Below are 14,613 nucleotides of genomic sequence, written 5' to 3' on the forward strand. Positions count from 1 at the left end.
TATATAGCAGAGTTATTTAGTTGTTCTACTGTGTAGGTCAGTATCTCGCCATGTGCAGATTGGTTCCTCTCTGCTACCCTTCATGTTTTCATTGTTTTCATTTTACGCTGAAGTGCCAAAGAAATTGGAATAGGCATGAATATTCAAATACAGAGATATGCAAACAGGCAGGATACGGCACTGGAGTTGGCAACGCGTATATAAGATAACAAGTGTCTGGCGGAGTTGTTAGATCTGTTAATGCTGCTACAATAGCAGATTATCACGATTTAAATGAGTTTGAACGTGGTGTTATAGTTGGCACACAAACTATGGGATACAGCATCTCCGAGGTAGCAGTGAAGTGGATATTTCACCGTACAATTTCATGAGTGTACCATGAATCTCAGGAATCTCGTAAAACATCAAATGTCTGGTATCACTACGGCCGGAAAAAGATTCTGCAAGAACAGGACCAATGACAACTGAAGAGAATCGTTCAACATGACAGAAGTGCAAACCTTCCGCAAATTGATGTGGATTTTAATGCTGGGCCACCAAAAAGTGTCAATGTGCGAATTATTCAACGAAACATCATCGATAAGGGCTTTTGGAGCCGAAGGCCCACTCGTATACCCTTCATGACTGCATGACACAAAGCCTTATGCCTCACCTAGGCCCATAGGCAATGACATTGGACGGATGATAACAGGAAACATGTCTGGTTGGACGAGTATCATTTCAAATTGTATTGAGTGGATGGACATGTACAGGTATGGAGAAAATCTCATGAATTCATGGACCCAGGATGTTAGCAGGGGACTGTTCAAGCTGGTGGAGGCTCTGTAATGGTGTGGAGCATGTACAGTTGTAGTGATATGGGACACATGATATATCTAGATGTGACTCTTAATAGGTGACAAGTACGTAAGCATCCTGTCTAATAACCTGCATCCATTCATGTCCATTGTGTATTCCGACAGACTTTGACAATTCCAGCAGGACGGTGCAACACACCGCATGTCAAGAATTGCTACAGAGTGGCTCCAGGAACACTCTTCTGAGTTTAAACGCTTCCGCTGGTGACCAAACTCTCCAGACATAAAGATTATTGAGCATACAAGGAGTGTTCCATAAGTAATGCGACCAAATTCATAAAAAAAATCATTTATTGAATATATTCATACAAATAATCAAAATTTTTCAACATAGCACCCTCTTGCGTCAATACACTTCTGGAGGTGGTGTTTCCACGCCTGGAAGGCATCCTGGAATGCCTTTTCCGGAATATCCTTTAGAGCTGATGTAACATGCACCTGGATGCTTTCAAACATGTCCCAATGTTTTCCCTTCATGACTGATTTTAACCGAGGAAACAAAAAAAAGTCAGTGGGAGCCAGGTCAGGACTGTAGGGAGGCTGGGGAACCAATGGAGTCTTGGTCCTGGCCAGGAAGTCGTTGACAGTGGAGGCTCTGTGACTAGGTGCGTTGTCGTGGTGAACTTTCCACATGTCCTTGATGTCGCTTCGGTAGTACAAGACCCTCCTTTTCAGTCTTTTGAGCACTTCTAAGTAGAAAGCTGAGTTCAATGTAGTCCCGGTAGGTACAAATTCGTGGTGGACAATGCCTCTTATGTCAAAGAAGATAATGATCATGGTTTTGATCCTGGACTTGCTCATGCGTGCCTTCTTGGGACAGGGCGACGATGGGGTGTGCCACTGTGAACTCGGCCTTTTTGTCTCGGGGCCGTACTCAAAAATCCATGACTAACCACCAGTGATAACTGAGTTTAAAAAATGAGGATCATTTTCACACATTTTCCAACATTTCTCGGCACCGAAGCACTCGCATGTTCTTGTGTTCGTCGGTCAACACTTTTGGGACGAGTTTGCGACACACCTTTCTCATGTTCAAATCTTCAGTCACAATGTGGAAAACGAATGTTTCTGACATGTTTAGAGTTTGTGCTATCAATTGAAGGCTCAACCATCTGGGAGTTCAAACAATCGAGCACATGCGTCACATTTTCGTTGACTCCTGCGGTTGATGGCCGTCCACTGCGAGGTTCGTTGGTGATCTCCTCTCGACCCTCCATGAACAACTTATGCCATCAGAAAACTTGTGATTGGGACTAGCAATCATTCCCAAAGGCATGCTGAAGTAATAGAAACGTTTTGGTGGCGGACTTCCCAAGTTTAACACAAAATTTGATAGCATATCATTGCTCTACGGAATGATCCATTGTGCCGTGTTGCATAAACTCAGAACAGGGTTGACGGAAACGCACGTCTGACACTCTGGCGGCTCGCAGCCAAACGAGACAAAGAGCGTTTTGAAGCTAACACCCCCTTCCACTTAGCCCACCCAGTTACAACACAATGTGGTGTACCGTTGCGTCAGAAAAAAATTGGTTGCATTAATTATGGAACACACTCTGTATCTTGCAATGTGCTGTTCAGAAGAGATCTCCACCCCTTTGTACTCTAACAGATTTATGGACAGCCCTGCAGGATTCATGGTGTCAGTTCCCTCTAGCACTACTTAAAGTCCATGCCACATCATGTTAGGGTAATTCTGCGTGCTCGCTGGGGCCCTACACAATGTTAGGCAGGTATATCAGTTTCTTTGGCTTTTCAGTGTATTTATTCTGTGCAAAGTATTTTCCCATTGTATTTAATTTTTCTTCTAAGTATTACTTAGTCAGAAGAGTGAACCTTTGCATTGGCATCAGTATTACTTGCACATTTATTATTGTTCTGAAATAACTTCCTTAGATTATTCTCCAAATCTCTTGACAATAAGCCACAGCCCTCGCACACACTTCCTTTTTAATATGAACTTGTCTCTCTTAATTTTCATTTGGTATTAGCAGCTCTTTACTGGTGGATACTATAAATTACTCCTTTACTTGTATACTTGATTCCGACCTTCTTTGTATACATTAACCATTAACCAAGTAGGTAGATGATCCTAAATAAAATGAATGTGGGAAGTTCTAACCTGGGAACACAATTTTGTTATTGGGGCTATTTCTGAATACAGCAACAGTAGGGAGGGGGAGGGGGGGAGGGAGGGAGGGAGAGAGAGAGAGAGAGAGAGAGAGAGAGAGAGAGAGAGAGAGAGAGAGAGAGAGAGATTTTTTTTAATAGATAATTCGAAAAGTAATCCCAAGGGTGCTTTACTCAACAATGAAAATAAGACACCCACACACACCCAATAAATCTGCCATCTTCAGGACACAGGACATTACTTTGCGTACATAGTGGACAACCTGATAAAAAAAAATTATTCTGGTAATTTATCAACAAAATTTTTCCACGCTTACCTATTATGTATTGTGCATTGCCTCCTTTGAAATTCTCTCCTACACCGTGAATTGTCTCAACACATTTTGGGCCACTATCAAATTTTCTTGCAACACATCCCAACAGTACCATTGATTAACAGTTTGCACAGTGGTACAAATTCTTGATGAACTAATCCTTCAAAGTCAAAAAAAGCTATCAACATGCCTTTGACATTTGTCCTGACATGGTGAGCTTTTTTTGGTCTTGGACAACATTTCCCGACTCATGACTCATCAGCAGTTATGATTCTCTTAAGGCATATGTCATTCTCATTTGTGCAATTCAAAAGCTCTTCACAGATTTAGAGGTGAAGGTCTTTCTGGCCTTGACTTCCGAGTGTTGGAACGAACTTGGTAGCAACACAATGCATCCCATGATGCTGTGTCAGGATTTCATGACATGATCCAACTGAAATGCTACATTCTTCTGTACCCTCTTGGACAGTCAGTCTTAGATAGGCACTCACAGTTTTGTTGACGTTTCTGACGTGAGCGTCGTCTGTAAACGTCAAAGGGCGATCTGAAGGAGGGTCATCTTTAACATCTGTCCAACCATTTTTAAACTGTGTGAACCATTCGTAACACCGAGCATGTCTTAAGCTCTCATCACCGTAGGTTTCCTGCATAATTTGATGTGTCTCTGTAAAGGTTTTCTTCAATTTCACACAAAATTTAGTGCAGATGCATTGCTCCTCTAACTCGGCCATCTCGAAGTTCGTGAACTGTGCGACACAACATTCTACTCAATACAGCACCGAACAATAGCTAACGGACATACGACAATAAAACTTCCAGCAGTTACACATTAAACACAGGCGTTTTCAGGGATGCTGACTGCATTTCACTCTTAACACACCATTGGTATGAAATTATGAATGTTCCGAAATTTTTTGAACAGGCTTCATACTTCACAAAATAAACAAGGGGTATAAACTCAGTCTTTATGAAGAAGTAGCAGTTTTCATTCACAATAGAAAATATGGACAGAACACATTAAATGGAAAATCTGAGACACAGGCAGTGAGCTGCTTTTAGAGCTTTGCATATATATTAGGTGATGTACTACAACTCTTTCCAACTTTCTACTGCCTGAGTGACCTTCATAAAAGATAATTCACAAATCACTGTATAGACGTAGTAAGAATTAGATTATGTTGACGTTAAGCCTGCATATTTTATATTTTTAATGTGTTTTATTTTATTTTTATTTGTCTTTTCTGTATTGTATTTGCTATAGTAATACTTTCAACAAGTTGTTATAAAGGCACTGAGACAGTTTTGTAATTGTCACACAGTGAGTTGACAGAAGTCATGATCTACCTCCTAATATCATGTTGGGCCTCTTCTGCCCAGTGTAGTGCAGCAACTTGACGCGGCATGGACTTGACAAATCATCGGGAATCCCTTGCAGAAATATTGAGCTACCCTGCGTCTGTAGCCATCCATAATGGTGAAAGTGTTGCCTGTGCAGGATTTTGTGGACGAGATGACCTCTCGATTACATCCCATTACCAGTAGTCTGGGTGGCCAAATCATTCACTTGAATTTTCTAGAATGTTCTTCGAACCAATTCCAAACAATTGTAACTTGGCAACATGATGCATTGTCATCTATAAAAATTCCATCGTTGTTTGGGAACATGAAGTCAATGAATGGCTATAAACGGTTTCAAAGTAGCTGGAAATAACAATTTCCAGCCAATAATTGGTTCAGTTGGGCCAGAGGACCCAATCCTTTCCATGTTAACACAGCCCACCCCATTACAGAGCCACAACCAGCTTACTCATTGCCATGTTGACAACTTGGATCCATGGCTTCGTGGGGTCTGTGTCACACTCGAACCTTACCGTCGGCTCTTATCAACTGAAATTGGGCATCATCTGATGAGGCCACAGTTTTCCAGTCATTTAGGGTCCAACTGTTGGAGTCACTAGTGCAGGAGGGGCACTGCAGATGATGTGCTGTTAGCAAAGGCCCTTGAATTGGTTGTCAGCTGCCATAGTCCGTTAATGCCATATTTTGCTGCACCATCCTAATGAATACATTCATTGTACATCCCACATTGATTTCTGCTGGTGTTTCATGCAGTGTTGCTTTTTTGTTAGCCCTGACAGCTCTTAGCAAATGTCTCTGCTCTTGGTTGTTAAGTGAAGGCCATCAGCCACTGCTGTCTGTGATGAGAGACGATTCCTGAAATTTGTTATTCTCGGCACACTCTTGACCCTGTGGATCTCAGAATATCGAATTCCGTAATGATTTCTGAAATGGGGTTTTCCATGCATCTTGCTCCAACTATCATACTGTGTTCAGTTTTTTAATTCCTGTCGTGCAGCCATAATCATGACCTACAACTTTTCACACGAATCACCTGAGTGACAGCTCTGCCAATACACTGCCCTTTATACTTTGTCTTTGTGATTCTACTGCCCTCTGTACATGTCCATTTGCTATCCGGACTTAGGTCGCCTCAGGGTATGTATTTATGATCCACAATGTAAGTTAATAATAATTTACCTCTGAGACAAGGCACTCTTATCTTTACATTATTATATTTGTAAGCTTGTTTATGTTACTAATTCGTTTTCTGGGCAACAAATTAAGTTAAAAATATATATTTATGGCAAACTACAGTGTTCTGTGTAGTGGAAAAGATTGTAAGTAGCTCTATCACCAATGAAAATTTGTAGTCCTATGCCATATACTGATAACAAGTCTCAGTGAACACTTCTCTGTTTACAAGCTGTGTCATTTTGAATAAAATACATCAGCCGTTGATAGCTCTCCCCGCCATCATGAGTTGAAATCGCTCACTGCCACGGCTGCTCCTGCGTCTGCACAAGTGTTAAGCTTGCGTCTTTGCTTTCACGCAATGTCCAAATCCCACATTGAGTGAAAATGAAGACTACATTTTTGTAGCAAAATTGAACAACATACAAATGGCTGCATCCTGCTAGCAAAAATGTAACATAATATCATTGTTCCACCTGAAGATAAGACGGTAAACTCTTATAACACATCATGGGATGAAATATAATTATTTTTTTTTTAAATTTTTGTGGTCATAAACAGTCGCAGTCCTTACAACAGTCCAACATGGATGACATAAGATTAGATTCCAAGGAGTAATAAATGACATAACTCTTACATATCAGGCTGGGTTCAGAAGCCAGTGGAGCTGCTGTTACAGGTCCTAGTCAGGACATGCTACACTGAGGCTGAATGATTCCAAAAGAAACTAAAGAAACCAGTGGCCTTTGTTGATCTGCGAGCAGCATATGGTACTGTGTGGCTAGGTGGTCTCCTGATGGAGCCAAAAAAGCATGTCCCAAAAAAAGAAACCGATGACACTTGTGAGAAACATTTTAACCTATCATTACTTCAAGAGTAGCGTTGGACAAAAACAGAATAAATAATTTACCATAAAAAAGGGGCATCCTCAAGGATCCGTCCTACGTCCCTTATTCTTCAACCTGTGCACCAGCGATATGCCAAACATTACTACCAAAGCATTTTGCTATGCTGATGACCTTGCAACAGCCATATGAAGCAGCACACTTGAGGAAAGAGAAAATATGCGAGGTGCATTCAAGTTCTAAGGCCTCTGATTTTTTTTCTCCGGACTGGAAAGAGATAGAAACATGCGCGTTGTTTTAAAATGAGGCTGCCTTCATTGTCAATATGTCCCAGAGATGGCAGCACCGTACGGCAGATGGAATTTTACCGCCAGCGGCGAGAATGAGACCTGTTTTAAACACTTAAAATGGCTACGTTTTCCTTACTTGAACAGCGTGCAATCATTCATTTTCTGAATTTGCGTGGTGTGAAACCAATTGAAATTCATCGACAGTTGAAGGAGACATGTGGTGATGGAGTTATGGATGTGTCGAAAGTGCGTTCGTGGGTGCGACAGTTTAATGAAGGCAGAACATCGTGTGACAACAAACCGAAACAACCTCGGGCTCGCACAAGCCGGTCTGACGACATGATCGAGAGAATTGTTTTGGGGGATCGCCGAATGACTGTTGAACAGATCGCCTCCAGAGTTGGCATTTCTGTGGGTCCTGTGCACACAATCCTGCATGACAGCCTGAAAATGCGAAAAGTGTCATCCAGGTGGGTGCCACGAATGCTGACGGACGACCACATGGCTGCCCGTGTGGCATGTTGCCAAGCAATGTTGACGCGCAACGGCAGCATGAATGGGACTTTCTTTTCGTCGGTTGTGACAATGGATGAGATGTGGATGCCATTTTTCAATCCAGAAACAAAGCGCCAGTCAGCTCAATGGAAGCACACAGATTCACCGCCACCAAAAAAATTTCGGGTAACCGCCAGTGCTGAAAAAATGATGGTGTCCATATTCTGGGACAGCGAGGGCGTAATCCTTCAATTGCGTTCCAAAGGGCACTACAGTAACAGGTGCATCCTACGAAAATGTTTTAAAGAACAAATTCCTTCCTGCACTGCAACAAAAACGTCCGGGAAGGGCTGCGCGTGTGCTGTTTCACCAAGACAACGCACCCGCACATCGAGCTAACGCTACACAACAGTTTCTTCGTGATAACAACTTTGAAGTGATTCCTCATGCTCCCTACTCACCTGACCTGGCTCCTAGCGACTTTTGGCTTTTTCCAACACTGAAAGACACTCTCCGTGGCCGCACATTCACCTGCCGTGCTGCTATTGCCTCAGCGATTTTCCAGTGGTCAAAACAAACTCCTAAAGAAGCCTTCGCCGCTGCCATGGAATCATGGTGTCAGCGTTGTGAAAAATGTGTACGTCTGCAGGGCGATTACGTCGAGAAGTAATGCCAGTTTCATCGATTTCAGGCGAGTAGTTAATTAGAAAAAAAATCGGAGGCCTTAGAACTTGAATGCACCTCGTATTGTCTAGGGACTTACTGCTCCAACCACATGCAGGTAAGATACAAGTTTGTGCATACTATCTAAACAAATGAATTGCAAACCAACATCTTGTTGTGAACTTCTGTCAGCAGAGACAACATTTCCAGCCTAAATATCTTCATGTCACACTGGATCAGTCATTAACATATGAATGACACCTGGAAAACATTAGCCAAAAGCTAAAGGTATGAAACATCATTATAAAGAAAGCAGCTGACAGAATCTGGGATGTTGAAGTATCCACTTTACAAGCTGCAGATTTGATACTAGAATACCCGTAGATGTATTCTGTGCCCCAGTATGGCAACACAGTGCTCACACATGGAAACTAGTTATACATCTTAACAAATCAGTGAGAATTACTATGCAAATCAAAATCCACATTGATCGCTAGGCTGCACACCATCAGTGACATTCCACCATCTGAATATTGTGATGCCAAGAAGTAACCAGGAGGAAGCTGGATCATCCCAACTACCCCTAAGACCTTCCATTTCTTACAGTCTTAATTGACCCTCTTCCGGACCACTTAAGCTCAAGCACTCCACTGTGGTGGAATGGGTGAAACAACATGAAATCTGATATGAAGGAAGAGTGGTGCAGGAGAAGGAATGCTGCAACAATAAAACATAGAGGTGGTAAATATCCGTCTGCCAGCCTACCAGGATTTGATCTGAAGAGGAGTGAGTGGGTAGGGAACAGGATAAGAACTGGTCATACCAGGTACAGTGCTATGGGGCACAAGTGGGGACTCTGAAAATCTCCAACCTGATATTGTGGGGCCCCAAGAACAAACCTTCAGTACACTGTCAGAGATAGCCCTCTGAGAAACTATTTGGGACCATATAGTGACTTTAGTAATGCTATATGTATTTCTTAATATTCACTGTTGTCATAGTACAATAAATGAGATAAATAAATAACTGTTGTGGACCCTGCCAATTAAGGCCTCTGTCGAACTCTGATACAGTCCTGTTATCACCTATTTGTTCCACATTGGCATTTTCACCTCTACATCCTCACACACCCCTTCTAGCATATTTGTAGAATCACTCTGCTACTATGTACATACTTCCATTTACTCTTGCAATCTGCCCCTTCCTTTGTACTTCAGAGTTATACCACCTTAACTTAATAGGCCCTGTCATTGCACAGAGAGCAATGAATGTGATTTATGTTGCTTGAAGGACTATAAGGGAGTGATGATTTGCATGTTAGTTCTTAGTCATCATCAGCCACTTCATGAAAGTTGACCTATCCTATCAAAGCTTATTTGTACGGATAAACAATGGTGCCTTCAGTAAATGCTAAAAATGGCTGGCTGGCTGGTTGGTTGGTTGGTTGGTTGGTTGGTTGGTTGGTCGATTTGGGGGATGGGACCAAACACTGAGGTCATCCATCCCATTGGATCAGGGAAGGATGGGGAAGAAAGTCGGCTGTGCCATTTCAAAGGAAGGAATGGCTGACTCATAACAAGTTTCTACCCAGTCATAAATGATGAAATATGACTGATAAGATAAAGAGGTTTAATGTGCTAAGAATTTTTTATTGGGAATGTAACTAGATCATCAGACATTTATTACTTTGTGGTGTTGAAGTAATTAACTTTCTAAGTACTCAACAAAATAAATGAATAAGAAAACAAAACAGCTGAGTGCTTTAGAATGCCCACTTCTGGGACCTGAGGTGGTGTTCCAGCACTGGACGATATCTGCTTTGTGAATTAATGACAGAGTGGAATTTTTAGGCAGTTTTCCACATCCATTGAGATAAATACATGGCTGTTAAATGATAAAAAAATCTGAAAACATTGTCACATTGTACCATGTAATATACACTAGATACAAGCAGAAGGGCTACATAGATTTCTCCATGGGGCGAACTGCTGGTAGCTTCAAAATCCCTTTGGTATTGGTGACCCCATCATAATAATAACCCGTAAAAACGTATGGTTGGTTCTCTGCATCATTGGGGAACTGTCATACGATTCCCAACCTGGCATCAGCTGGAAAGCAGTAGAGTGGATGGATGGGAAATCAAATAAAAAATTATTAAAAAGTCTTAGAATACTCAGTCTATTGTTGTTGCAAACATGACAATCATGTTAACATCATACATAATGTCTAACCAAGAGATAAGAATTCAGTTGATCAATCTCATAGCAAATTCTTGTTGATAACGAAGGTGCTTTCCAACCTAGTCTTGATGAATTCTTCATCTACAAACCAGCAGATTGCTTCAGGTATGGCATCAGTAGAAGAGAAGAATGTTATAGAAGGACATATTACTGAGTAATTTTGTTGTTGTCGCTATAGTTGCCCCAAGGAGAAATATTGTGGCAAACTGAAGTAATCAAATTTCTAAGTAGCTAACCAGATAAATGAATAATAAACTCGAGTAAAAAAATTTTGTAACTTGCACATCAGCCCTATCTATTGTTTATTTTATGTTCAGAAAATCATGCAGCAGTATATAACTTTTGTGTAAGGTTATTGCTTTAAAACAGTGTATGTTTAATGTTCCAAGTTCCTTTTGTCATTGGCAATAAGTTAAAATTTTGATGCATTTTATTTGCAGCAGCTGCACCCCTGCCTCAGGATGGTGAAGTGATATACAAGGACTGGGTTTTTATCAACTATACATTCAAGAGATTTGAAGGACTGACCCAACGGGGTATTCCAACCAAAAAGTAGTTACTGTGATAGGTACTTAAAATGTTGTGCAGCACTTGGATCAAGTGATGCTTCCTGTTGTCTCAAAAGATAAATTTTGAGAGGGTGCTCCACAGCTCACCCAGTGTACCTTCGTGAAAGTAAAATAAATAAATAATAATGATAACAATAAAAATAGTGTAAGTTATAGTTCCCAGATGTAAGGTACAACATATAATGAAGAGAGAGGCTTGGAGAAAATTTGTGATGCAGTCTTGTCCATTGTGATAACTAGGTTAGTTACTATCCACTAATATGCACTGGGTACTGAGTGAACATTTTTAGGATTAAAACAAATAGGTATGTGCAAGAATAGTTCCCACACACTTGTTACAGTTTTAGAAAAGTGATAGAAAAGAGATCACATACAGTTTTTAATGATATTGATCAGAAGTAATTTCTGCAGTGCTTAAGAAACATTATAAGTTCTTATTATTTTATTTGTATAGATGTGAGGTTTTAATTTAATAGTAAAAATGTGACAATAGCCAGAGTGTGTGGTTTGATTGGTTTCAGAACTGAGCTGTGCCAGTTTTTTGGAAAACATTTATGTAAATGGCTCTTGAGTTAATTGGCACTTCAGCGTCAAACTTTGCTATTCTGAGACACCCATTTACTTGCTTGTTTTGTATTACATTTCATTTAATATTAAGAGTCATATAAAATGTGATAGTTTCTTACACACAGATTGATCAAATAACAATGTTATAAAAATGAGGGATGCACTCTGGGGAAAACCTATTATTTGTTCCCATTAGGACTTGAAGAATGTCTGTCACTTGTTTGTTGGGATTTTATGGAAATGTGTATAAACTAATGAAAAAACTCTCAAATCCACTATCTCACTTGAGTGCCCATGGAGCCTCTTGAAGAACAGCATGCTGTATTTGTAAATTTGCACTTTGAAACTGATAATCTGTTACATTAAAATGTACTTTATCTGGATGTGTAGTAGTTGTGCAGTGTCTGCTTCAATTGCATATTAGCTTTTCATTGGTGTTGTGACTAATGCTTTTGCAGTTAGAACAACAATATGCCAGTTTTAAATAAATAAATTAATGGCATCAGAGGTTTCAGATTACTGATCGGTGAATTAAAGATTATTAGAAGGTCTTACTGTGGCAGTCTCAGATAATATTTTCTGTTTTGCAACATTTGAAAATTTGCAGCTGCCTGAAGGCCCAACAGAAAGTATACAAATGAAATTAAGATTCAGAAAATGTCCCTCCAAATAGTTGCTGCAGTTAGGTTCTCTCTCTCTCTCTCTCTCTCTCTATCTCTCTCTCTTTCTCTCTCTGTGTTATCCTTTCCTTTTCCTCCACTTCTATGTTTCCCATCTAAGAAGCTGACAATGTTAGTGACATAACACATTACAGCTTTTTTAAAAAATTGATTAACCTATTTATTTATCATCCAAGAGTGCTTAACTTTTTAATAATAGAAGTCACTGACAGTTTTTGGACAGTAATAATGTCAATCTGAGAAGCTTTTGTTAATTTCATCCTGTTTCACATAGGACTCAAATGTTTTTGAAATGATCATTATTTCACCAAAAGAATATTAATTTTTGCGTGTACGCACGACAGAAACCTTAAATTTTATTCTAAAATAATACTGTGTGATTGATGGCCTTTCTTTTTTTGTATTAGATATTGAAAGTGTGTGTGTGTGTGTGTGTGTGTGTGTGTGTGTGTGTGTGTGTGTGTTTTCAAGCTCTCTACTGTATTAGCACTGGGAAACCAGTTACGAGAATGTGTTGCTATTCCTTTTACGTGATTTTGTTTTGAATATAATCAGAAAGTTGATAATGTATTTTTCTCTTTTGTGTTATTTATTACTTTTTATTATTACCTGTTGTTTGTAAAACCCTTTGTTGTAAATATGTATTTCAATGTTTCTGTAAAACAGCAGAATGAAAAAAATCTGTGACAAATTAAAGTTGTTGTTTGTGTTTGAAAGTGCCAGTTTTTGTGTCAATGGTTACTTGACCTTTGTTGCACAGCACCACATTTTTATCATCAATCTATATTCATTTACACTTCTACAGGGATGAACAATGGTAGCTACATGGAAAAAGTTCTGCCATTTCCTTTATTTGTGTTTTCTAATATAACTGAAACATCTACTTTTATCTGCAATTGATAGTGTGTGCGTGTAAATTGCCCAGTACTTACGATCTCTTACATTATGTTGCTGTGGTATTGACAGGCTATTCTATGCATCAATCTCACAAGTGCAAGAGAATTATTAGTTTCAAGCATCCATTGACATGATCTTTTGGTAATTTAACAGATTGTTTTTCTGTCTGTTATCTACTTTTATGGCTGTACAATGTAATTAATTAGTCATTAATTTGTGTACAAATTGTGTATAATAAGTATATAATATATGTGTTGTTTTCCAAAATTGTTTCATAAGAGTATGTGTGTATATTTCTCCTCTGTACGTCACATGTGTGAGTGGAAAGAGGAAGGGACAACTGGTGGTGATTTTTGTTTATATTCATTGGAAGAGATAAACATCATAAATTACAACCAATTACAAGCAAATACTTCGGAATCTCATTTGATGATTATGTTTAATCTTTCCTTCAACAGTGTTAAATGTAATTTAAATTAGTGGCACTAAAAGTAAATGTGTAGCAAAAATTTTGCAGAAAATTATTTTCATTGATTTTTGGATTTATTAAATGAGCTATGCTGGATTTTTGTAAACTGTTATTAAACAGAACCTGTCAACATGAAAATTATATTTTATGCTTTTAATAACTACACTTGTGTTTTTTTATATTTAGGCAATTCAGAAAACTGAAATGGTGTTCCAGAAAATCAGAGTATGTCCCCTTTCATTCCTTCATGTCTGATCGGCAAAATTAACTTAGTCTCAGTTTGTAGAGCTAATATTTAAATCTTAACTTCATGAAATAATTAAAATTACTTCATATGTGCATTATTAGCAATTAAATGCTAAATGTTTATTCTCTTGTTAAGACCAAGTGAGGTAGCACATGAATGAGAAAATGAGTAAAGAGCTTAACAGTGATTTCCTTATTGCCCTTAGTAGCGAGTCATTTTGCTGTTACCTAGTTCTATCACGAGATCTTAAACAATGTACGTAACACAGTATATAGTCAATTTGATGGGTTTTCACATTTATTATTACTCGTAGCAACATGATGACCATCTAGGGGCCACAAACAATGAAACACTTTTTTTTCCTTGGCCAGTTTTGATTGAAAAATGAGGAATTCATTGTGGGACATGGTGGAATATTCTCACTTCAGCCCCTATAGTTTCATGAAGCTTCAATAGGTGGCCTTCAGAATGACGACTAATGGAGATGCAGTCCAAGCAGAGAGAACTGTCACCGAGTTTCTTTTGGTAGAAAACAAACATCATTGCCAAATATCTACGTAGACATGGCAGTGAATAAAAGCACACTGAGTTGTTGGTTGAGCCATCTGCCATGGCAACGAGGTTGCTTAGACCTGTCTCCCATGTGCTGGCTGGCCGCATACAACTGTGACTCCTACAATGTTGGAGTGTGCGAACACACTCATTCAAGGTGATAGACGGATCACAATCAAACACCTCACTGATCAACTGGAGGTCTCTGTTTGTAATGCTGGCATACTAGTCCACAAGTTAGGATACTCAGAGCTGTGTGCCTGTTG

The 14,613-nt window shown here is 39.5% G+C and overlaps 1 protein-coding gene across 1 annotated transcript in view; it reads left to right on the forward strand.

Moving 5' to 3' along the window:
* Positions 1-13,644, forward strand: part of LOC126259254 (serine/threonine-protein kinase tricornered) — a 210,208-nt gene extending 196,564 nt beyond the window's left edge. The window contains exon 8 of the mRNA XM_049955886.1: positions 10,807-13,644. Coding sequence (XP_049811843.1) covers positions 10,807-10,922 — 116 coding nt within the window. The 3' untranslated portion in view covers positions 10,923-13,644. The remainder of the gene's footprint in view (positions 1-10,806) is intronic.
* Positions 13,645-14,613: the final 969 nt, after the last annotated feature.

Source organism: Schistocerca nitens, chromosome 5 (genome assembly GCF_023898315.1).
Source record: "Schistocerca nitens isolate TAMUIC-IGC-003100 chromosome 5, iqSchNite1.1, whole genome shotgun sequence".
Lineage (NCBI taxonomy): Eukaryota > Metazoa > Arthropoda > Insecta > Orthoptera > Acrididae > Schistocerca > Schistocerca nitens.